The 21,570-nt window shown below is 67.6% G+C and overlaps 3 protein-coding genes across 9 annotated transcripts; 2 read left to right on the top strand and 1 right to left on the bottom strand.

Annotated features, from left to right (window-relative positions):
• Window positions 1-36: 36 nt before the first annotated feature.
• Window positions 37-3,866, top strand: CPTP (ceramide-1-phosphate transfer protein). 6 transcript variants are annotated; one of them, XM_030881919.2, is made up of 3 exons: window positions 37-83; window positions 2,048-2,180; window positions 2,341-3,866. In XM_030881919.2, exons 2-3 carry the CDS (start codon window positions 2,059-2,061, stop codon window positions 2,861-2,863), a joined length of 645 nt encoding a protein of 214 aa, XP_030737779.1. In that variant the 5' UTR covers window positions 37-83; window positions 2,048-2,058; the 3' UTR covers window positions 2,864-3,866. The 6 variants fall into 6 exon arrangements, with proteins under 6 accessions (XP_030737779.1, XP_030737770.1, XP_030737758.1 ...); XM_030881910.2 differs by lacking the exon at window positions 37-83 and adding an exon at window positions 90-283; XM_030881898.2 differs by lacking the exon at window positions 37-83 and adding an exon at window positions 90-742.
• Window positions 3,867-4,010: 144 nt separating this feature from the next.
• TAS1R3 (taste 1 receptor member 3) lies at window positions 4,011-9,778 on the top strand. The gene is given in 12 exon segments (XM_030881931.2): window positions 4,011-5,648; window positions 5,650-5,728; window positions 5,730-5,939; window positions 6,016-6,334; window positions 6,337-6,693; window positions 6,696-6,796; window positions 6,912-7,094; window positions 7,207-7,484; window positions 7,486-7,579; window positions 7,581-7,807; window positions 7,809-8,033; window positions 8,035-9,778. Coding segments are annotated over 12 exon segments (2,601 nt in total). The 5' UTR covers window positions 4,011-5,358; the 3' UTR covers window positions 8,273-9,778.
• On the bottom strand, window positions 9,135-21,002 carry DVL1 (dishevelled segment polarity protein 1). 2 transcript variants are annotated; one of them, XM_030881654.2, is made up of 15 exons: window positions 20,757-21,002; window positions 15,419-15,488; window positions 15,170-15,291; window positions 14,780-14,883; window positions 14,398-14,536; window positions 14,049-14,142; window positions 13,900-13,969; window positions 13,678-13,817; window positions 13,526-13,602; window positions 13,374-13,441; window positions 13,079-13,231; window positions 12,346-12,477; window positions 12,100-12,267; window positions 11,762-11,968; window positions 9,135-10,505 (listed from the first exon to the last, which is right to left on the bottom strand). In XM_030881654.2, exons 1-15 carry the CDS (start codon window positions 20,924-20,926, stop codon window positions 10,117-10,119), a joined length of 2,103 nt encoding a protein of 700 aa, XP_030737514.1. In that variant the 5' UTR covers window positions 20,927-21,002; the 3' UTR covers window positions 9,135-10,116. The 2 variants fall into 2 exon arrangements, with proteins under 2 accessions (XP_030737514.1, XP_030737524.1); XM_030881664.2 differs by having other exon boundaries at window positions 13,154-13,231.
• Between the last annotated feature and the right edge of the window lie 568 nt (window positions 21,003-21,570).

The following is a 21,570-nucleotide window of genomic DNA, read 5'->3' as shown; positions in this document are numbered from 1 at the left end:
TCCCGGGCGGTGGGTCAGTGGCCGGGGGCGGGGCCGCGGCCTCCACTGCGGCTGCGCGGGGCAGGTGAGGGGCGGCGTTGCAGGTGAGCCGGACGCGGTGGGATCGAGCTGGCGCTGAGGAAACCCACCCCAACCGAACCGGGCGTGGGAGGGGGCGGCCGAGGACCCGACTCCCGCGCTGGCCCGGACCCCGGGCCCCTGAGCCATCCCTGGGCCTCAGCTGGAGCAGGACCCACCCGAGCCCCGGATCCCACCTCGGCGCCACCCGGAGCCCCCTTAGCAGGCGAGACTGGGGCTGTGGTGCCGGAGGGTTGCCCCCTTTTTCCTGGGGTCCTTCAGCTTGCTGTCAGCCACAGGGCTGCGGTGCTCAGGCCGGCCTCAGGACGAGCCCTGACCTTGGGACCGTGGACTGCCCCTGGGGGAGCCTTGGCGGTGCCCTGCATCACCTTCCCAGAGCTGGCAGGCTGCCCGCCCCCGGCCGCGCCGCCCCTGCCCTTCCTGTTTTTTCCAAGCTCTGAAAGGCTGCTGGCACCTCCTGTTGGCTGCTGGCTCAGGTTCTGGGCAGGAAGGCCAGGCCCACAGGATGTCTGGTGACCAGGAAGGTAGCCCTGAGGGCCTCAGAGGCCATCTGCTCGGTGGACAGAAGACTGAGGGCCTGAGAGAGGGGAGGGGTGTTCTAGAAACCTCCGGAGTGTTATCTTCCTGAGTCCAGGCCCGGCTGTCCCCCACACCTGAAGACAGGGTGAGCTCACCTCTGGGCACTCCACCCAGTGCCAGGCATGCGGCCAAGCCGTGGGGCCTGCAGGGCCTCAGCAGCACCTACTGGGCCCCATCAGATGCTCCCAGCAGCCTGGGTGGTGGGCAGGGGAGGGTGTGCGGGCCCATTTTCCCCAAAGATGTGGGACAGGATCTTAGAACAGTGCACGATTTGCCCGCACAGTGGAAGGCAGACCCTGCCCAGGCACACCAGTGTGCTCTCCTGGCTGAGCTCTCACCACACACCTCGGGCGACCGGGCTCCCACAGTGCTCCCAGCACCAAGAGCACAGGAACCCCCATGCCCAAAGGGGTGAGAGCTTGTCCTGGACATGAGGTGAGACACAGCTCAGTCCCCAGGGCCTGTCAGAGCCACACCGCAGTGCAGGCCCCAGGCACCCAGGGAGGCAGGGGCTGAGGTGCCCAGCGACACCCACTAACGCTTGGGCACTTGGGTGTTTGTGGAGTGACTATATGAATGCTAGAATCCAGAGCAGGCCTCTGGCCTGGGGCACTTCTGGACTCCCTGGGGCTGGGGGAGGGCCTGTGGCTGTCTTCAGAGCGTGAGAAAACCTGTGTGTGCTCCAGCTGCCCTTCTGTGTGCGACGGGGACAGTTACAGTAGGAGTGAGAAGACTGGTGTCTGTCCATCTGTCGGCAAATGCTGACCCCGCAGCCTCTGCTCTGTGTGTTGCGATGCAGCTTCAAGCAAGGAAGGGCGTGGCCCTCCAGCCTCAGCCCCCAGTCTGTCTCTCCACGGTGCTTATCCTTTTACCTACTGTGTTGAACTTCCTGTCTTTGCTATTATCACACACACACACACCTGCCACTAGGATGTTGCCTCAGCGGGGCCAGGCTGTCGGTCTCACTCACAGTGCACTGGAATGGGTGCCTGGCTCTGGGTGGGGACTCAGCAAATACTTCTCCAGTTAGTAGGAACAGACATACACTCAAGAGAGACAGACTATAAACCAGCAAGGAAACCTGAGCAGAGACGCCTCCCGCGAGTGAGACGTGGCAGTGGTTTGACAAGCCTGAGCGTCGGGGGGCCGTGCTAAGAGCCGGGCCAGGCCTGTGTGTCTGCGAGTGTGTGACCCGAGCAGAGCGAGGTGGGCTCCTGGGGAGGAGGGGCTGGCCTGGGAATGGGGGTTATCGTGGGCTTTCACTGGGGAGCAGCAGTAGCCCAGCTGTTTCTTTCCAGCTGCCCCTGCCCTCCCTCCCCGAAATAATGACCCAAGGAGGGAGCCTCCTCACCAGGAGACAACCCACAGCCTGACTCCCGGTGTGTTTCAGTTCCTGTTGAAATGGATGACTTGGAGTCAGAGTTTAATCTGAAAGTTGTCCTGCTCAGTTTCAAGCAGTGTCTCAACGAGAAGGAAGAGGTGCTGTTGGACCACTACCTCGCCAGCTGGAGGGGGCTGGTCAGGTGCGTGCGAGGGCCTTTCCTGGCCACGTGTCCCACTGCGTCCCGCTGGCACTCGTAGGCACCTGCCGGCCCGGTGCTGGTCGGCTGTCCTCACTAGCGGCCCAGAAGGTGGGGGTGCTCTCCCCCGCACCCCAGCTGAGCGCCCGCCTCCCTTGCGCAGGTTCCTGAACAGCCTGGGCACCATCTTCTCGTTCATCTCCAAGGATGTGGTGGCGAAGCTGCAGATCATGGAGCAGCTGTGCGGGGGCCCCCAGCAGGAGCACTATAGCACCCTGCAGGCCATGGTGGCCTACGAGGTGGGCAGCCAGCTGGTGGACCTGGAGAGGCGCTCCCGCCACCCCGACTCGGGCTGCCGGACGGTGCTGCGGCTGCACCGCGCCCTGCACTGGCTGCAGCTCTTCCTGGAGGGCATCCGCACCAGCCCTGAGGACGCGCGCACTGCCGCGCTCTGCACTGACTCTTACAATGCCTCGCTGGCCGCCTACCACCCTTGGATCATCCGCCGCGCCGTTACCGTGGCCTTCTGTGCACTGCCCACACGCAAGGTCTTCCTGGAGACCATGAACGTGGGGTCCCCCGAGCAGGCCGTGGAGATGCTGGGCGAGGCCCTGCCCTTCATCGAACGCGTCTACGACATCTCCCAGAGGCTGTACGCCGAGCACGCCCTGCTGGACCTACCCTAGGGGCTGGCAGGCCCAGGTGGGGTGGGCTTCCCCTAATCCGGAGCTGGGTGGGGGCAGCCGGGACCTATCGGTCCCACCGTGGAACTTTCTGGGTCCCCCTGTGAGCTGAGCTCGTCGGGAGCCATTCAGAGCATCCAGCCGCTGCAGACAGGCTTCACGGAGAAGGCAGACGCTGGCCGTCTGCTCCACGCCCGGCCTCTCCTTTGCCTGGGCATCTCATCTTTACCCTCAGCTAAGGTACACTCATGTCCAGTCAGGCCTTTCCCGGGTGGATGAAGTGCAGGAAGCAGTCAGTGGGGGTCAGGATTAGTGTTCATGGAAAAGCTGCCCCTGCCGGGGAGTCGTGGGGCGCAGGACGCAGTGTCTGCCCAGCTGGGCTGCCTTGGGCCCCTCTGTAACGGCTGGCTGTCCCCAGGACAGGGAGAAAGTCCTGGGCAGGGGTCAGCACTGCAGGCTTTCCCCCCGCCCCTCGCCTCCTCAGCCAGGGGCCCACGTGTCCTCAGCAGTGACAGCAGGACCTGAAGCCCCGAGGGAAGGACTGCCCTGCTGCCACCGCCCTGCACACGTGTCAGCCGCTGCCTGTGGCCTAGAGTCTGCACAGCACAGCCTGAGAACCCCCAGGATCCCAGGACTCCTCTGGGCCAGTGCTGGCTTCTCCCTCTCCAGCATCCAGCGAGATGCTGTGCTCCCTCTTCCCTGCCCCTTACTGCTCCATCCCCGTGGAGCTCAGGAGTCCCAGGATGACATAGCACAAGGGAGGGGGCCTCGACCGCTTTGCCTCAGTGACAGGCTGGCAGGTGGCCACACCCATCCCAGCCATCACCCAGTGCTTGGGGGCCTGGCCCCACCCACTGCCTCTTCACTGTGAGGCCAGGACCTCAGGTGCCAAGGGGACATTATTCACCGTGCAGCAAACGTACATAAGTGCAAGCTTTCAGGTACCCTTAGAAGCTGTAATACGGGTGATGGCTTTTCCAAAATAAATAAACTGCACTTAGCAGAACTGCTGCTCTCCAGGACGGGGGTGTCGGGTGTGCCAGGTACCTGCTCCCAGGCAGTCAGGGCTGTGTCAACCACAGGGACGTGAGGTATGCCCCGGCCAGTGCTGGGGTCCTGCCCATCTCTGTGCAAGCTTTAGCCCTGCTGAACCCCATCTGTTGCCAAGGTCCACATTATCCCCACTTTAGAGGTGAAAAAACTGAGTCACAGAATCACCTAAGTGGCTGAGTTGGAAACGCAGGTCTGAGGCCAGCCACACACCGTGTAGAGAGAAGAAAATTTGCCTGGACTGCAGCCAGTGGAGGGGGGTGCTCACGCCATGGCAGTGGCCTGGACAGAAGGAGGATGCCTGTCAGGGAGGGTCCTCTCAGACGCTGCCCCAAAGCCAGCACTGAATAGCAGTGCCCAACACAAGCCACCTCCAAGTCCCCACACCCAGCGGGGACCAGAGCCTGGTGTGCCTGCAAAGGCCAGTGACTGGGGGAACAGCCTGGGATTCCCCCGGGCCAGACAGTGAGGGCTGCACGTGTGTGCACGTGTGCATGCAATGGTGCAGGTGCAGGCCCTGTGCATGCGTGTAGCGTGTGTGCTGTGCCATGTGTGCGTGCCCCACAGGGCAGTGGAGACAGGCAAGGACTGGATCCCTAGACCACGTCCCATAAATGTCTGCCGGGCCCCACCGCCATACCCCAAGGCCATCGCTAGCCTCCCCCAGCTCCTCTGGGTGCCTGCAGCCTGGTGTCAGTGAGGCCCCCAGCCCCAGACTGGGGGAGACGGGTCCTCAGGCACCCAGAGGCTAAGCGGGAGCTGCTGGCCTGGCCCCCAGGCCCCCGGCACACCCTGGGGCTGACCTGGCTGCAGCAGCCCGCTTGGTTACAGCATTTCCTCCCTCGCTTGCATGCCGCTCCTCGGGCCCAGCTGTGAGCCTGGCCCGTGCAGGCAGGGCCCAGGCCGGTGTGAGCACGGCCAGCCACGGGGCCCCGCAGCTTCTAGGCCTTAGACCCTCAAGGTGCACTGTCCCCAGGCAGGCCGAGAGCCCACGGCCTCCCCCTCGGGACCCTCCCCACCCTAGCCACGGGGTGGGAGTGGGCCATCCGGCCATCCACTGTCCTCCTGGCTGGCCTGCAGGGCTGTGGGACGCACCCCCCCAGGCTGCCCCTGGGCCTGCCAAGGGAGCCACCCCTGCAGTCTCCCACCCCGACTGCCGACAGTGCCTCCCCAGGGCTGGAGGGAGTGTTTCTGTGCCCACTCCCTGGGGCATTGGCACCTCCAAGCCTGTCTCACAGGCAGCCGGAGAATCCAGGCCCCTCTGGCAGACGGGTACAGGGTGACCCCTCTCCAGGAATAGGTGGGTGCCAGGGGCTTGGGCACAGGCAGGTAGCAAGGTCACAGTCAGCGGCTGCCCAAAGCCTGCCTGCCCGGGTCACTGTCAGCCAGAGAGCCTAGTGGTGGCATCAGGATGAATCCAATGTGAGCACACCTGTGGGGCCCAGGAGATGGAGGACATCTCCAGGGCCCCGAGCTGGCAGGTGAGGACAGGCAAGCGCTTTGCTAAACAAATCCTCTGCCCCTCCACGCCCCGACTCCCCATATCTGGCGCCCCGGTCAGTCTGCCCACTTGCCGTCCCTGCTGGAAGCTGCCACCTGCCATGCCAGGCCTGGCTCTCCTGGGCCTCGCGGCTGTCCTGGGCGTCAGGGCAGGGGCCCCGCTGTGCCTGTCCCGGCAGCTCAGCTGGCCAGGGGACTACGTGCTGGGGGGCTCTGCCCCCCTGGGCTCAGCTGAGGATGCTCTCGTCCCCTGGGCTGCTCTGGGCGCTGGCCACGACGATGGCCATGGAGGAGGTCAACAGCGGGTCCACCCTGATCCCCGGGGCTGCGCCTGGGCTACAACTTCTTCAACACGTGCTGGGAGCCTGTGGTCGCCGCGAAGCCCAGCTTGGTGTTCATGGCCAAGGCCGGCAGCTGCAGCGTCGCCGCCTACTGCGATTATATGCAGTACCAGCCCCACGTGCTGGCCGTCATCGGGCCCCACCCCTTCGAGGTCGCCCTGGTCACCAGCTTCTTCCTCATGCCGCACGTGCACCCCCCAGCCCGCGTCCCCCCTCCTGCCCGCCTCGGGAGCCCCTGCGTCAGGAGCTGCCTTGGACCCGCAGGTCAGCTACGGCGCCAGCACAGACTGGCTGAGCAGCCGCGAGACGTTCCCGTCCTTCCTCCACACGGTGCCCAGCGACCGCGTGCAGGTGGCGGCCGTGGTGGAGCTGCTGCGGGAGCTGCACTGGAGCTGGGTGGCCGCCGTGGGCAGCGAAGACGAGTACAGCTGGCAGGGCCTGTGCCTCTTCTCTGGCCTGGACGACGCCAAGGGCACTTGAATCGCGCGCGAGGGCTGGGTGCCGCTGCCCAGAGCCGGCAGCCCGCGGCTGGGCTCCGTGCAGGGCCTGCCACGCCGGGTGAACCAGAGCAGCGTGCAGGTGGTGAGGTGTTCTCCTCTGCCCGCACTGCCCGCACCGTCTTCAGCTACAGCATCCGCTACAGGCTCTCGCCCAAGATGTGGGTGGCCAGCGAGGCCTGGCTGCCCTCAAACCTGGTCATGACGCTGCCCAGCATGGACCGGGTGGGTACCGTGCTCGGCGTCCCGCGTCAGGGCGCCCAGATGCCCGAGTTCCCGTCCTACGTGCAGACGTGCCTGGCCCTGGCCGCGGACCCCGCCTACTGCGCCTCGCTGGACGCAGGGCAGCCAGGCCTGGAGGAGCACGTGGTGGGGCCGTGCTGCCCTCAGTGTGACTGCATCACCCTGGAGAACGTGACTGACGGGCTGCTGCACCGCCAGACCTTCGCGCCTTCGCAGCTGTGTACGGCGTGGCCCAGGCGCTCCACAACACGCTGCTCTGCGACACCTCGGGCTGCCCTGTGCGGGAGCCCGTGCGGCCCTGGCAGGTGAGGGCATGGGAGCTGTGCCACCAGCGCCACCAGGGAGGAGGGACAGTGGGAGCAGGTCTGGGCTGGGGGGGCTGGGGGGGCTCCCCGCCCCCCTGTCCCCACCCCCCGCCAGCACCCGGAGAACACGCACAACCTGAGCCTGCGGTTTGACACCAACGGGAACGTGGACGTGAATCATGACCAGAAGCTGTGGGTACGGTGGGACCGGACGCCCACACTGCGTACCGTGGGCACCTTCAATGGCAGCCTGCAGCTCTGGCACTCCCAGGTGAGGTGGCACACGCAGGGAAACCAGGTGAGCGCCAGCCCTGCCTGAGGGAGCGGGGCGGCCCCCAGGGCTCAGGCAGCTGCAGCCAGCCGTGCGGAGCCTGAGCCCCGGGGCCCGTGCCAGGAGCCCGTGCCCGGAGCCCGTGCCCCAGTGCTCACGGCAGTGCAAGGAGGGCCAGGTGCACCGCGTTAAGGGCTTCCACTCCTGCTGTTACGACGGTACCGACTGCAAAGCAGGCAGCTACCAGCGCAACCCAGGTGAGCCCTCCGAGAGCCGTGGCAGGGGCGAGGCTGGGGGAAGCCGACGGCCCCCAGCACCCCCCTCTCCTCCCCCTGCCCTCTGCAGCAAGTGTGACCAGGACCACAGGTCCCCGGACTGGAGCACCGGTGCCTCCCCCGCCGGCCCAAGTTCCTGGGGCTGCTTCTGCTCTGGCCCTGGCTCTGGGCCTGGTGCTGGCAGCCCTGGGACTCTTCATCTGGCGCCGGCACAGCCCATGGTTCGGGCCTCGGGTGGGGGGCCACAGGCCTGCTCTGCCTGGGCCTCGTCTGCCTCAGCGTCCTCCTGTTTCCCGGCCGGCCCAGCCCTGCCAGCTGCCTGGCCCAGCCGCCGCTGCACCACCTCCTGCTCACCAGCTGCTGGAGCACACCCTTCCTGCAGGCGGCTGAGATCTTCGTGGGGTCAGAGCTGCAGCCGAGCTGGGCAGACCGGCTCTGCAGCCGCCTGTGGGGTGCTGGCTGGTATCTTCCCGCCGGAGGTGCCGACAGGCTGGCAAGTGCTGCCCACGGAGGCGCTGGTGCACTGCCACGTGCGCTCCTGGGTCAGCTTCGGCCTGGTGAACGCCACGCTGGCTTTCCTCTGCTTCCTGGGCACCTTCCCGGTAAAGAGCTGGCCCGGGGGCTACAACGGTGCCCGCGGCCTGACCTCTGCCATGCTGGCCTACTTCATCACCTGGGTCTCCTTCGTCCCCCTTTGCCGACGTGCACACGGTCTCCCAGCCTGCCGTGCAGGTGGGCGCCATCCTCTTCTGTGTGCTGGGCATCCTGGGCACCTCCCACCTGCCTAAGTGCTACCTGCTGCTGTGGCGGCCGGACCTCAACACCCCTGAGTTCTTCCTGGGAGGGGGCCCTGGCGATGCCAGAGGGCGAGGCAGCAGTGGGGGCGGGGAGGAGACTCAGGGAGAAAACAAGCGACCCCTGACCCAGTGACCTCACCCCAGTGAACTCATACCTAATCAAGGTGCCCCCAGACCAAGTCCCTATGCAGCAACCTAGACTGTGCCCCAACTCCGCTGTGACTCCCCAGCCCTACATTCTGCTGACCTTGACCCCACAGTGACCTCCAGAGTGCATAAGGGGCCTCAGCTCCGTGGGATCTCAACCCCTGGGGCCCCAGAGGCAGGCTCTGTCCCTGCCCCAGCCAAGCCCTGGCCTGCACAGGTGACCCAGTGCCACTGTTCCAGACAGAGGCCCATGGAGGCCTCCTCGGGGCCCCCCGTAGCCCAGGCTGAGCGCACAGGAAAGCCCCCAGCCAAACCATGTGAAGGCAAAGCTGGATAGCACTTGCCTGGCTGGGCCCAGCCTGGGCCCCACCCCCCCAGCATCCTGTCCAAGCATCGTAGGAGTGGGAGGTTGGCGGGTGGGTGGGGCTTTCTTGACCCCTCTGCAGGGGTGTGTGCCTGACTGTGGGCCCCACTGCAGGGCAGAGACCCGCTCAGGAAGGAGGGGGCACCCAGCTTCCTTCTCTCCCTGGCCAGCGAGCCAGTAGAATGTGGCCAGTCCCCTCCAGCACCGCGGACAGAGCCCGGCCAGGGTCGGGGGTCAGAACCAAGGCCAGCACCAGCCGCAAGGACGACCCACCCCACCCCACCCTCCACCCCCCGCACCCCCCACCGGAGCCAGGAGCCAGCGCCACAGACAGAAGACCGCCCGCCAGGACTGCTGCGGCCAGGGCCTTGTCGCTGGGTCCTGGGTCCTGGGTCAGCTCTCGGACGGACCCTGGGGAAGCTGACCCGGCCCCTGCACCCCAATCTCCTAAAGTGGTTAAAAAGAGACACAGATCACACGTCGGTCCCATAAAATTAAATGCTTTTTAGTGTTTAAAATAGCATTTACACAGAAGCAGCTCTATTAACTACCTGGACGACGCTCCAGCTCCGCACAGTATCTACAGTGCAGACGTGTGCAGGCCAGCGACGCTGGACGGAGGGAGCAGCGTGCGTGCGTGCGTGCGTGCGTGCGTGCGTGGGCGGCCACCCCAGGACCGCGGGGAGGGGCGAACTGGCCACGCCCTCTGCCCCAGACCCCGCCCCGGCAGCAGCTGTGTGCATCTGTGGCCCTTGCCCTCAGTGTCACCTTCCCTCTCCTGCCATCTCCCCCTCACCGTCCTCCCGCACACCTTCAGACACACCGTGTGTCCCTGCGGGGTGGGGGTGAACACATGAAACTCTGCTCCAGTGGCTGGGAGTGGGGGGACAGCTGACTTGGCCGCCACCCCGTGGAGCACACAGGCCAGGCAATAAATAAATAAATTAGATCCCTACCCTGGGCAGCCAGAGAGAGGCCTCGGGGCTAGGACCCTACCCCCGAGAGGGCCCCCCACCCCGGCCTGGGCAGGATGGGGGGTGGGGCCTGTGAACCGGGTGAAGAGGGGGGCCCAGGCCTAGCGGCCACCTCTCAGCTCAACCTGAGGCCCCGTGCACAGCACTGTGGGCGAGTGCGGGTCCCTGAGGCACACGCCAAGGCGGGCAGGTCAGACCTGCCTGAGCACAGGGAGATGGAGGCCCCCCCCCACCGGGGTCTGCACAGACACAGCTGCTCTGGCCAGGAGGACGGGCTGCCATCCAGGTTACGGTGGCCTGGGCTACCCTCAGCCCCTCTCCTCCAGCCTGCTGCCACTCTGGCCAGGCCCAGACCCCATGGCACGAAGCACAGGCTGGTCTGACCCAGGAAGGCCACGAAGGCCACACAAGCTCCAGGTGCAGCCCCTCCTGCAGGGGCAGCAGGACCACTGGCTGGAAGCAGTGGCCAGGCCGGAAGCACTCTCTCCTTGGTCACATGATATCGACAAAGAACTCACAGGGGTTCCCCATGGCCTTCTGGAAGGACTGGCGGCTGCCTGTCAGCTCTGGGGGGACAGCGGCCAGCTCCCGGACAGGCGGCCCCCCAGGCGGCCCGCCCACCACCGAGTACGCCTTTGTCAGGGGGTGCAGCGGGGGGAGCCCTGGGGCGGCGGCCGAGGCCTGGCTGCGCGGGCTGCTGCCACGGCTGAGCTGGCCAGCAGGACGCTCCCGCCAGCCGCCGCTGCCCACCCCGCTTGGCACTGTGTGGTCCGACTCGCTGCCACTGCCCCCAGCTCCAGCCGACCGGCTCTCCTTCTCGCGCCCCAGGGCCCGACGGCTGCTCCCGCCAGCGCTCCGGGTGGACCCACTGCTTTTGCTTCCTGGGGTCAAGAAGGGGGGAGAGGAATGGGACGGTCAGTGCCGGGCCTTGACTCTTCCAAGATGGCCGGCCATCGCGAGGACAACCAGGGGCAGAGCCTGGTGGTCCTGAGCCGGGGTGCAGGTGGAGGGGGGAGCCATGCAGACACAAGGGCTGGGCCGGCCCCGCCCAGGGAAGCAAGAGCAGCTGCAGCAGGCCGGGGGGGGGGCGCGGGGGGGCAGTGGCAGACAGGCAGGGACACCAGGGCCAGCTCAGTGCCCCCACTCCTCACCCCAGTGGCTGGACCGAGGGCCTGGTCTTGCAGCTGAGAAACCGAGGCCCAGAGAAGGCCGTGTGTGCTTGGCGCACCTGCCGGCCATCTCGGGCTCCCCACCCAAGACCCGCCTTTCGTCTGACCCTGGAGCCCTGGCTGGCCACTCGGCTCAGCCCCTCCTGGGCTCAGGAAGTGTCGGGAACCTGAAGACGCCCACTGGCTGGGGATGTGCCGGGAGGGACGCCGGGCAGGACCCTGGCTTACCGGCCCCGAGGGTCCGTTCCGCTAGTCCTTCAGTCTAAGGCTTGCCCAGCACAAAGCAAGGGATAGATGAGTTACAGAGCAGGCCCGGCTGGGCACCCACACCCTGCTACCAGGGTGTGACCCCACCGGCTGGGCCTGTCCAGGGTCCACAGGTGCCCAACACGGCTTCCCCTCAGACACCACTATCCTCCGATCCACTCTCCTGTCTCCCCGTCCCTTTCTGGGTCCACCGGGCCAGCCACCAGACCTCTCCCCAGACGCTGGGGGCACGGGCCCATGGACCTCACTGACCCCACTCAGCCTCGGGACACTTCCAACAGGTCCCCTCCTCAGGGACACCCCAAGCTTCCCGCTCAGCTGCCCCACACATCCCAGCATCGGGCTGGGCCGTCTATGAAACTGTCACCTCCGGCTGCAGGTGGAAGGCGGAAGTCTCTGTCCTCCACTGTGTCCTGGGGTCCCCATGCCACTCCCCCACCCGGGCCACCACACCCCGACGCCCCCATCCTTCCCACACCACCTCTGGCCTCTGCCACGGCTGGAGCACCGGCCCCCACACGCACCCCCTGAAGCCTCCGGGTTCTTCTCCTCTGGCCCCCCTTCGACCACTCGCCCCTTCTAGAAGGAGCCACCCAGGGCCCAAGCACAGAGCGGATGGGAGCGCACAGGGTGGAGGAACCAGCACACAGGGCAGAGCTAGGCGGTGGGGAAGGTGTGGCGGCCGGGCGGGAGGCCCTCACCTTCACTCTGCTGACTGCCAGCACTGCCGCTGCCGTAGCCGAAGCCGGGGTCCTGGTACGCGGGCGGGAAGCAGGGCGGGGGCCCCGGGTACTGGTAGGGGTAGCCCTGCCCCAGGGGCCAGGGGGCGGCCGGGTGGGGCAGCGGGGCCAGCGTGTCCTGATCCGAGGCCCCGCTGGAGCCGCTGTTGAGGTTCAGCGCCGCGAAGTCTGCGAAGGGGTAGGCGGGGGTGAGGGGGGTGGGTGGCGCGGGGCGGGGGTGGGCGCGGGGTTGGCGTGGGGCGGGCGTGGGGCGGCGTGGGCGGGCCCTCTGGGGACCCCGCCCCGCAGCCCCTACTCACTGCTGCACAGGTCCCCGAAGACGTAGTAGCACTGCTCGGAGAAGGTGATCTTGTTCACCGTGTGCCGCAGGAAGCCGCGCTTCAGCATGCTGCTGGCGTACCTGCGCGCCTCCCGCCGCTCACGGAAGCCCTCCAGGTGCGTGTACAGCCAGTCCACCACGTCCGCCCCTGGTGTGGTGGGCGGCCGTCAGGCAGGGGCCCGGGGCCGCCCCGCCCCGCCCCCTCTGCTGGCCGTGGGACCCTCACCAATGACGGCGTTGGCGATGGTGATCTTGAGCCACATGCGGTCGCGGATCTCCAGGCCTGAGTCCGGCAGCTGCATGACCCGGACGACAGCGCCCATGTCACTCTTCACCGTCAGCGGCACCTCCTCCAGCTCTGCAAGGCACGGCCTCCTCCTCAGCCCGAGTGGCTGACAGACGGGGCGGGGGTCAGAATGGACCCCAGGCCCCACCTGCCGCACCCCCTCAGAGACCAGACTCTGCTGGCCCAGTGACTGGGGGGTCCAGCCCCACTGCTTGACAGCTCCGAGGGTCAGGGAGCCGGCACATGGGGGTGGGTGGGGGCTGGACCTTCGTCTCCTACCCTGCAGGCGCTTCATCAGAATCTGGGATCCAACCAGGACGAGGAACCCACGGGCGGAGATCGGGCCTCTTCAACCCCCTCCCCCGCGAGCTCGGGGCTATTAGTCATGTTAGTGGCAGGAAAGCCAGGTGAGGGCCCTGCTCAGACAGCCGCCCCTCCCCGCCCCGCCCCGCCCCGCCCCGCAGGCAGACCCCTGGGCTGGCCGGGCCCCTCCAGGCATCTTCCACCTCCACCAGAGGCTGGGAGGAGGGCGGAGCCCTGTGGGCGCTGCATCTGACTGCCGGAGCCTGGCATGGGCTGGGCCTCGGGTGCAACCGACCATCCCCATCCGAGGCGCCGCGGCCAGGCCCTCGCCTGGGGCCTCAGTTCCCTGGTCTCGTGAGCCACCACTTACGCGGAGCGCCGGGCACCGAGCTGGTTAGTGAGGAGGTGCTGGTGCGCGTGACGGCGCTGGAGCAGGGGCTCGTACCGTAGCGGGGCAGGGCTCCGGTCAGCGCCGCCGTGTGCGACAGCCAGGCGGCCGGGTCAATGGGCCGAACGGGGTCAGCTGGGCGGCCACCGCGCGGCAACAGACGGACGGACGGACGGCGGGAGAGAGAGCAGAGCACAGGGGCGCAGAGGAGAGAGGACCTTCAGGCCGCGCTGGGCACCCCCCGCCCCCGCCCCGCTGGCCCCGTGGGGTCACTCACCCCTCGGGATGGTGAAGTAGCTGCGGGGCGTCGGGTCCCAGCACTTGGCCACAGTGAGGCTGATGGGCCTGCGGGGAGGGCGGGTCACACGGCGAGGCCCCGGGGGGACCCCCCCAACTCTCAGCCCCTGCCCCGCCCGCCCCGCGCCTCACCCTGTCTGGGACACGATCTCCCGCAGGACCCGCACCGCGTCGTCGTTGCTCATGTTCTCAAAGTTGACGTCGTTCACCTGGGGACGAGGGGTCAGCGCGGTGGGTGCAGGTGCCGGCCCCCCGGCCCCCCAGTGGCTCCCCCGGCCCCGCACCTGCAGCAGCATGTCACCCGGCTCGATGCGGCCGTCGGCAGCCACGGCGCCGCCCTTCATGATGGAGCCGATGTAGATGCCGCCGTCGCCCCGGTCATTGCTCTGGCCCACGATGCTGATGCCCAGGAAGTGGTGCCTCTCTGCAGAGAGGGGGGGTGAGCAGGTGCCCCCCACCCGAGGACCCCGTGCCAGGCCCGAGGACCTGCCCCGCCGAGGCCTCACCCATGTTGAGCGTGACGGTGATGATATTCAGGGACATGGTGGAGTCCGTGATGCTGCTGAAGGAGGAGGCCTGCGGGGGGCGCCAGGTGAGGGGCTGCGGGTGGGACCGCGGCTGGGACCCACCTGCCCGCTCGGGCCTCCACACCTACCCGGTCTGTCTGCCGCAGGCGCTGCTTCCGCCGCCGGCGCTTGTGCTTCCGGATGAGCCGGGAGGAGGTGCTCTGCTCCGTGGAGCTGCTCAGCCTGGCGGGGTCGGGGCGTGGGGGGTGGGGGTGGGGGGGGTGGGGGCGGTCGGCGCAGAGTCAGGGCCTGGCCACCCCTCCCCCACGCGGCAGAGGAAACTGAGGCCAGAGGGGCGGGGGCGGGGCCAGACCTGGGGAAAGCCGCCCCCCCAAGACAGCGAGCCACCAGCAGGGCCCCCTGCCCACACGTGCACATGCACGCGGACACACCCTGCGCACACGCCCCGCCCCGCCTCGCACCCCAGCCCTCGCCCACCGGCTGGTGTCGTCGTCCTCCTCCGAGTCGATGAAGCTGCTGGACTCAAGTTCACTGCTCAGCACGGTGGACGCGCTGTCGGGGGGCAGCCCTAGGTCCCGCCGCCGGTCCCCCCTTGGGTGCCCGTTGGTCCGGGCGGCTATGGGGACAGCAGGGAGGGGGGCTGGCTGTGGGGTCCCCTGGAGGTCACGGGCAGCCCTGCAGCCTAGAGCACCTGTTGACCTGGGAGCTGGCAGGGTGACCGCTGGGTTGCTGGGGGGGGCCACTAGGGTCCTGGAACCTCTGCCAAGGGACCCCCGCTGGACAGGGCAGTACGTGGGGGTCAGCAGGGGCTTGGGGCGCCCATGGGGTCCCGGGGAGGTCAAGGGTGTGGCCTCGTTACCCTCCTCGCGGTTCCGGCGTCGGGCTCGCTCCCGCCGGTGGCTGACCAGGGACTCCGTGCCGGTCTCGTTGTCCATCCCATCTCGGCTGCCGGCCACATTCGGGCTGTGCCGACAAGGGGGGCTGGGCTGGGGCGGCCGGGCCACTCACGCCTCGAACGCCCTCTCAGCTCCTCTGCTGCCCTCGTCTGGTGGGACCCCGACTCCAGCAGGGGCCCCCAGCCACCCGCCGGCCCACTCCAGGCCTCTCCGCCCGCCCCTCCTCTGCTGACCAGCGCCTACTGACCGTGGGTCCCTGCTCAGGGACCTGCCCCTCCCCACCCCTAAGAGGCCTGGCAGGACACAGGCCCCTCAGAACCACTGGGCTCAGCGCCACCCCTCCGAGTCCTTACTGGAAGGAGGGGGGCCGGGAGTCCCCGATGCCGCCTGTCCGCTCGAGAGGCGGAGGCAGGTCTGCGTGGCCGTCAGTGCCCTGAGACCCTGCATCCGAGTGTGTGCCCTCAGCCAGGACCAGCTGCGGAGGAGAGCAGGGCTCAGGGACCGGCTTCCAGGCAAGCCTTGGCAGGGCACCGGGGCACAGGTGACCAGCCTCCTCCACTCCCACCAGCCCAGGGCCCTCTGCCAGCACCCCGTGGACTCACCCAGGAGACCACGCGGCCGTTGAAGCAGGGCAGCCTAGCATTGTCGTCGGAGATCTCCTCCTTCACAACCCTGCAGGCAGATGCAGCCGTGAGGCCACTGCAGTGGGGCCTGCTCCCAGCACTGGGCTCTGGACGAGGGCCCCAGCTCGTCTGGGGTGCAGGCCACACGGGGCGTCCAGCCACACGCCCAGATGTCAGCCTGTGCGGATGCCCGCACCTGGCACCTCCCTTCCCAGGAACCTTTACCACCCTTCCAAGGGCCCCTTCCAGGGTCCAGGTCCAAGGGGACCCAGACACTCCCAGCACCAAGGGTCACTGCCTGGACGGCCCTAAAATGCGAGTATCTGCCTTGCTTTGCGCCTCTGTGCCCCCCCGGCCTGTGCATGGTGAGGGCAGAGCCCACCCTGCCAGCCTAGAACAGGGCCTGGTTCACAGCAGGCCTCAGCACAGATGCGGGCAGGTCGAGAGGGCACAACACACAGACCGACACGCACACACTCCAAGGGCAGGCGGCCGCCCCCCGGCCCATCGGCCCAGCCAGGGAGACAAAAACAGACCCCCACTCAACGGCACCAGCCCAGCTCGAGACCTGGAAGGGCAGCCAAGCTCAGGGCCAGCTGGGGCCACAGAGAAGCCTCAGGCCCTGGAGGGCAGCGAGCGCCACCAGCCATACCACTGCCCAGCGGGGTGGGGTGGGAGAGGCAGGTCGCCAAGGGCCCGGCAATGCTAACTGGGAAGGAGGCCAATGACCCTGGGGCCAGAAACTGGTTGGGGAGGTCCAGGTGTCAGGTTCAAAAGGGTGAGGAGGGCAGCAGGGGAAGGGCCACGGGGCAGGGCGGGCAGTGCTGTGGCCCAGACACATGCCACACTGCGGCCTCCCCGGGGAGGCCCGGAGAGCAGGGCAGGCAGGGCGGGGCCTGTGGCAGGAGGTGCCCCGAGGCCCCGCCCCCTGGAGGCCAGCCCTGCCCAGCGTGGCAGGTTCCTACACTTGGGCTTGGGCCCAGTGCAGAAACAGGAGCCGGGAGGCCAGGCGGGAAGCGGCCTTGTGGCCCGCTGGGCACAGACACCGCGACTCGGCTAGTCCTTGGCAGCAACAGGTGACACAGGACGCTCCCATCCAGAGAGCAAGGCTCCAGTGCACCCCGCCCGCCGGGGGAGGGCCCAAGACCTCAGGGCAGAGTGGGCAGAGGAGACGGGCCAGCTGGGGGGCGCCCCGCCAGGGTCCTTCGGTGACGCCCCCGTTCCGTGCCTGTGTGGCGTCCCAGGGCCAGCCGCACAGGCACAGATGAGGTGGGCAGAACGAGGGACAGAAAGAGTCATTTCTCAGGACACCCCGTCTCCCCAGTGAGGAGCAGACACCACTCACACATCACAGTCCGGCAGAGCTGAGCTCTGGGGAGGCCGAGACCCAGCCCAAGATTTAGTCAAGGAGGCCACCCAGGAAGACCTGCGGTGGCCTGGGGACACTTGTGGTTCTGCCAGCTGCAGCCAACAGACGGGGCTGCAGCAAGCCCTCCCGGGCGCCCAGCAGGCCCCAAGCACCGTCTCTGAGCGACTGCGGTGACAGAGACATGGGAGGGACGTGGCTCCCACTTCACAGCCCCAGTGGCCCGGCCGGCGGCCCCCCCTGCCGCCCCCCCGCCCCCGCCCTCGCCCTTTCTGACTTACACCACGGGGCCTGCCTGGCTCCCCCAGAGGTGGACACCCCAGGCAGGGGGGCCCAGGGGCATGCTGAGTGCCCACACGGCCAGAGCCTCCAGGTGACCGCCGCCCGGGGCTGCCTGAGGCCCCCATGTAGCCCACCCACACACGAACGCCCCTCCCAGCGCCCAGAGGCGCTGCTTCCCTGGCCCTCTCCAGCCTGCGAAACACATACCTTGCAGCCTGCACTACGGAGCATCCTGCCCTCCACCGGGCGTTGGGGCGCTGAGGGGCAGCTAGGCCGGGACAGCAGGGAGGGAGGGGCAGGTGCCCCAGCCCCCAGGACAAAGGGCACAGGGGCACACGCTGCCCACCCCCGGCGATGACCAGGGATAGGGACGAGGTCGGGGGTGGGCTTGGGGGAGGCCTTGGCCAAGCCTGGGGAAATGCCCCCCACACAACCCCAGGGCTCCCCTGAGGTCTGAGAGTAGACCTCAGGAGCAGTGGTCAGTGAAGACACTGAACCTTGTGGTGGCCACCCAGGGGCACCCCCATGGGCATCTTGCCCACAACCTCAGGATTCCTGGCGAAATCCCAGTTACCCTAGAACTTGGGCTGCCCAGCCCCGCCCGCTACCCCTGCAGACTCGCCCCGCCAAGGAATCTGCTCAGAGCGGGGCCCTTGGAGCTGAGCCAGGGGCCCAGGGGGACCCCTGGGCTCCCAGAGGCCCAGTGGGATGGCCCCAACTATGTCCCCAGAGGCACAGTGTTCCCCCATGGGTCGGGGTCCTCAGCTCCCCCAGAGCCTTCCTCTGTCCCCTCACTGCCTCCTGCCCAGGCCCAGGCTCTGCAGGCCTCGGGGTGAGTGGATCCAAGTCCTCCAAGCCCTGCCACAAGCTCCGGGGGGTGACCCATCTAGACTCTCCCAACACCACTAGGGGCACTGACTCCAGATGGTGGGCAGAGTGGGAGCTCGGGCAGCCTGCGCCAGGCCAAGCACAGCCCCCCACTGCACCCCCCAGGGCCCACAGACAGATGGCCCCACAGACCAGAGCTCCTGGCGCAGAGATGCAGGGGCCAGGGCCACTGCCAAGTCCAGCCAGGCCTGGAATCGGCAAGGCAGCCCTGGCAGCAGAAACCTGTGAGCCAGACACCCTCACCCTCTGCCACTCAGCCCAAAGGCTGGGCCCAGACGTCTCCCTGCACTGCCGCTCACCAAACCCAATGCCTGGCACTTCCAGGCCAGCCGAGCACAAGCCCAGAGACCCTCCCCAGCTTCGCTGGGACACAAAAGCTGTGACCTGCATGGGAAAAGTGGGAGGTGGGTGCAGGACTCGCCACCCACTTGGCCAAAGATGCCCGTGGGGAGTGGGACCCGGCCCAGAGCATGGGGCGGTGGCCACACCTTAGACTTAGTAAGGGAAGGGGTTCCCTTCCTGGCCAGCCGTGGCCAGGAACAGAGGCCCCAGGAACTCAGGGCCCAGCCCACAGTGGGCTGAGGGGTTAGAGCAGGAAGCCCAGGCTCACAAGGTGCCCTCACAGTCCCCAATCTGAGGCCACCCCTCTTATGAGGGGGCTGCTGCCCCAGCCCAGCCAGGACCTGCCCCCACTTTCCCCAACCTCCAGCTACATCCACTAGGTATCTAGGGTGAGCTTCCAGCTCTCATTTATACTAAAGTGTGAGTGACTATTCAGCCCCTCCCAGAGGAAATTTATTACACTGAGTAAATGATTCTACAGAATAAATAAAACTTGGAGCTCTGTAGGTAGACCTCAGGGGAGGGGAGGAAGAGGCAGATCCTCTCCAAGGGTCCCTGAGGCCAACAGGCCACAAACCAGAGGTCTCGGGGGTGGGGAATAAGGTGAGCCTCCCCTGCTCTGTCTGCCCATTTCGCCTTCCAGAGTCACCCGAATCCCTCCCCGTCCCAGCCCAGCCTACTAGCCCGGGCTTGTTCTCTCCCCCCTCATCCCAGTCATGCTGAGACAACCTGAAGAACTCCTACTTGTGCTTCAAGACCCAGATCTGCCTGCCCACTGACCTCCTAGGCCAGGGCACCCATGGGTCCTGCAAATCCTCCAGCAGGCCCAGCCTCTGCTGGGAGTGCACCTTGATGGGGGCAGGGGTCTCTGCAGCTCAGCAGCTACCAGACGGAGGACCAGGGTCAGGGCCCTCAGGATGCACCCCAGATCATGGTCCAAGGGCAGCAACCTAGGGGGTTGGGCACACACTGTGCCTCACATTCCCTGCAGGCTTTGGTTTGTGACAGAGCATGTGTGACTTCAGTAATTTTTGTTGAAATAATATACTAAGTTAAAAACAAAAGCACCCTTTCACATACCCAGTGCTCACAACCAAAGCACAGCAGACCCAGAGCAGTGAGACTGTAGGAGATCACCCAACGAGGGCTGGCTCCCCAAATCAATGCCCTACCAGGGGAGCCCAGCCTGGGGGTGGCTCCTAACACGAGCCCGGCAGGGCTGCAGGCTGCCCAGAGCACATGCCCCCTTCTCTGCCTCTCCCTGGTGCTGGGGAGGCATGAGAGTCCAGCTGCCCACATGTCCCTCAGGCCTTCCTGAGAGCCACAAAGTAGCCTCAGCTTGACCTGACCTGGGCCTGCCCAAGGCCCATGCAAACCACAGAATCCAGGAAATGGCTCAATGTCAAAGTCCCGAGACGCAGCCACAGACAAGGACACGGGCTGCCTGAGGGCACCCAGGCACACCTGCTCCGCGCACGAGGCCTCTGGGTGCCCCCCCCCGCCCCCGCCCCAGCACCGCTGAGCAGGGGACTCAGGTTACCCGTGGCTGTGCCGGGTCAGGCCTCAAGCGGACAGCCAGCCTCCAGCTCACCGCTCACCGTTCCAGAGGCCCAGCCCAGCACAAGCGGGAAGTCCCCACGGCCAGAACAGCCACCACTAAGGGCAGACATGCGGACGCTGACACAGAAGCTGCCCCGAGTCAGCAGTTGGCCTGGGCCGCTCCCAGGAACCCAAGTGCCATGTGGCTCAGCAGGGACAGAAGCCCTGTGGCCAGCAACCCCGGGGCAGGGGTGGGTGGAATAAAGCCCCACATTGCCCAGGGACCCTTGACCTCTGCCCTGTCCCGAGGGCCCGGGAGAAGGGGGTCAGGAGGAGGCTATCCTGAGCCTCCAGAAACGTCTGCAGACCCCAGCAGACAGATCTGTGCCCCTGTCCCAGATCACCTCATTTCCCCCATGCTAACTAGGGAACCCACTGGGTGGCCGGCACCCTGTCCCCACCCCCACCCCTCCCCTCCCAACACTCGGACACTCCTCTGACCCCAAGCCCCATGAATCGCAAGCTCTCCAGGCCATCCCTAAGCATCTGACCTCCACATAAGGGGGGCAAAGGACCCTGAGCCTGACAGGTGCCAAGGTGGTATTTTCGAGGTCGACCTGGACTACAGACCTCCACCGCAAGTCACACTCAGGACAGGACCCAGGGCAGGTGGAGAAGCCAGGACCCTCGCCTGCCCACCGTCCAGAGCTCTCAGGCTCCTGGGCAGGCAGTCAGGGGCCCAGGCGTCCCCTGCTCAGGGCACAGACAGGTGGGACACACCGCACCGGGGCGCGCAGGCACGGGGAGGCACCGCCCGGGTCACAGCCCCAAGATCTGCCCTGCCTGGCGCAGACAGGTGCCCACACGCGCGCCCGCGCACAGGCCCTGTGGCCCACTGACCCGAAGTCCTGGTCCATGGACTTGAAAAAGAATTTGTAGGCGTGCACGGGCCGGTTGCTGAGCACGTTCTTGAAGTCGGCCAGCGTGACGCGCTCGGGCGCCACGGGCAGCTTGACCAGGTACGGCGTCTCCTCCTCGTCCATGTGATAGATGATCTTGGTCTCCGCCATGGCGCGGCGCTAAGGCCCGGCCCGGGCCTTGGACGCGGGCGCCTCCCCGCCGCCGGCCCGCGCCCCGCCCGCGCGCCGCTCCCGGCCCAGCCGCGACCAGGCCCCCGCGCCCCCGCCCGGCCGCTCCGGCCCCGCCCGCCCTGCCGGCCTCAGCCCCGGCCCCGGCCCCGCACACACCACGGCTGCTGCCCCGCCGCCCGCGGCCACCCATGCGCCCCCGGCCCGGGACGCAGGCAGGGAGGGCGCGAAGCCCGCCGCGTCCGTGCGCCCCGCCGCCGCCCCCTCGGGCCGCGCGTTAAAGGGACGGCGGGCCCTGCTGCGCGCGGCCGTGGGGGGCGCCAGAGAGCAGCGGGCCTGACGTCACCGGGCTGCCCGCGGCAAGGGGCGGGGCTGCGCACGCGCGGGCGCGGCGAGGGCGGGGCCTCCCTGCCTGCGTCCGGGCCGGGAAGCCGTGGCGCGCGCGTCCCGCGGCCGCCGCGTGCACAGGGCGGCAGCCCTCGGCTCCCGGCTCTCGGCCCTTGGGCGGCCGGGGCGCGCCCCGCGGGGAGGAGGTGGGTGGGGGCCCTCAGGAAGCTCTGCACCCGGCCTGGAGCCCTCGGAGGGGTTCCGCGCGGCCAGGCTCCGGTCCTCCTCCTCTTAAGAGT

Source organism: Globicephala melas, chromosome 1, assembly GCF_963455315.2.
Source record: "Globicephala melas chromosome 1, mGloMel1.2, whole genome shotgun sequence".
NCBI lineage: Eukaryota > Metazoa > Chordata > Mammalia > Artiodactyla > Delphinidae > Globicephala > Globicephala melas.
Note: the sequence above shows the minus strand (reverse complement) of the source record. Positions and strands in the feature narration are given on the sequence as shown.

Coding starts and splice junctions, on each gene's coding strand:
- CPTP (XM_030881919.2), top strand. CDS start 2,059: ATGGATGACTTGGAGTCAGAGTTTAATCTGAAAGTTGTCCTGCTCAGT. Junction 2,181..2,340: donor AGCTGGAGGGGGCTGGTCAG/GTGCGTGCGAGG, acceptor TCCCTTGCGCAG/GTTCCTGAACAGCCTGGGCA.
- DVL1 (XM_030881654.2), bottom strand. CDS start 20,926: ATGGCGGAGACCAAGATCATCTATCACATGGACGAGGAGGAGACGCCG. Junction 12,268..12,345: donor CATCGCCAACGCCGTCATTG/GTGAGGGTCCCA, acceptor CCACCACACCAG/GGGCGGACGTGGTGGACTGG. Junction 11,969..12,099: donor CTTCGGGGACCTGTGCAGCA/GTGAGTAGGGGC, acceptor ACCCCTTCGCAG/ACTTCGCGGCGCTGAACCTC.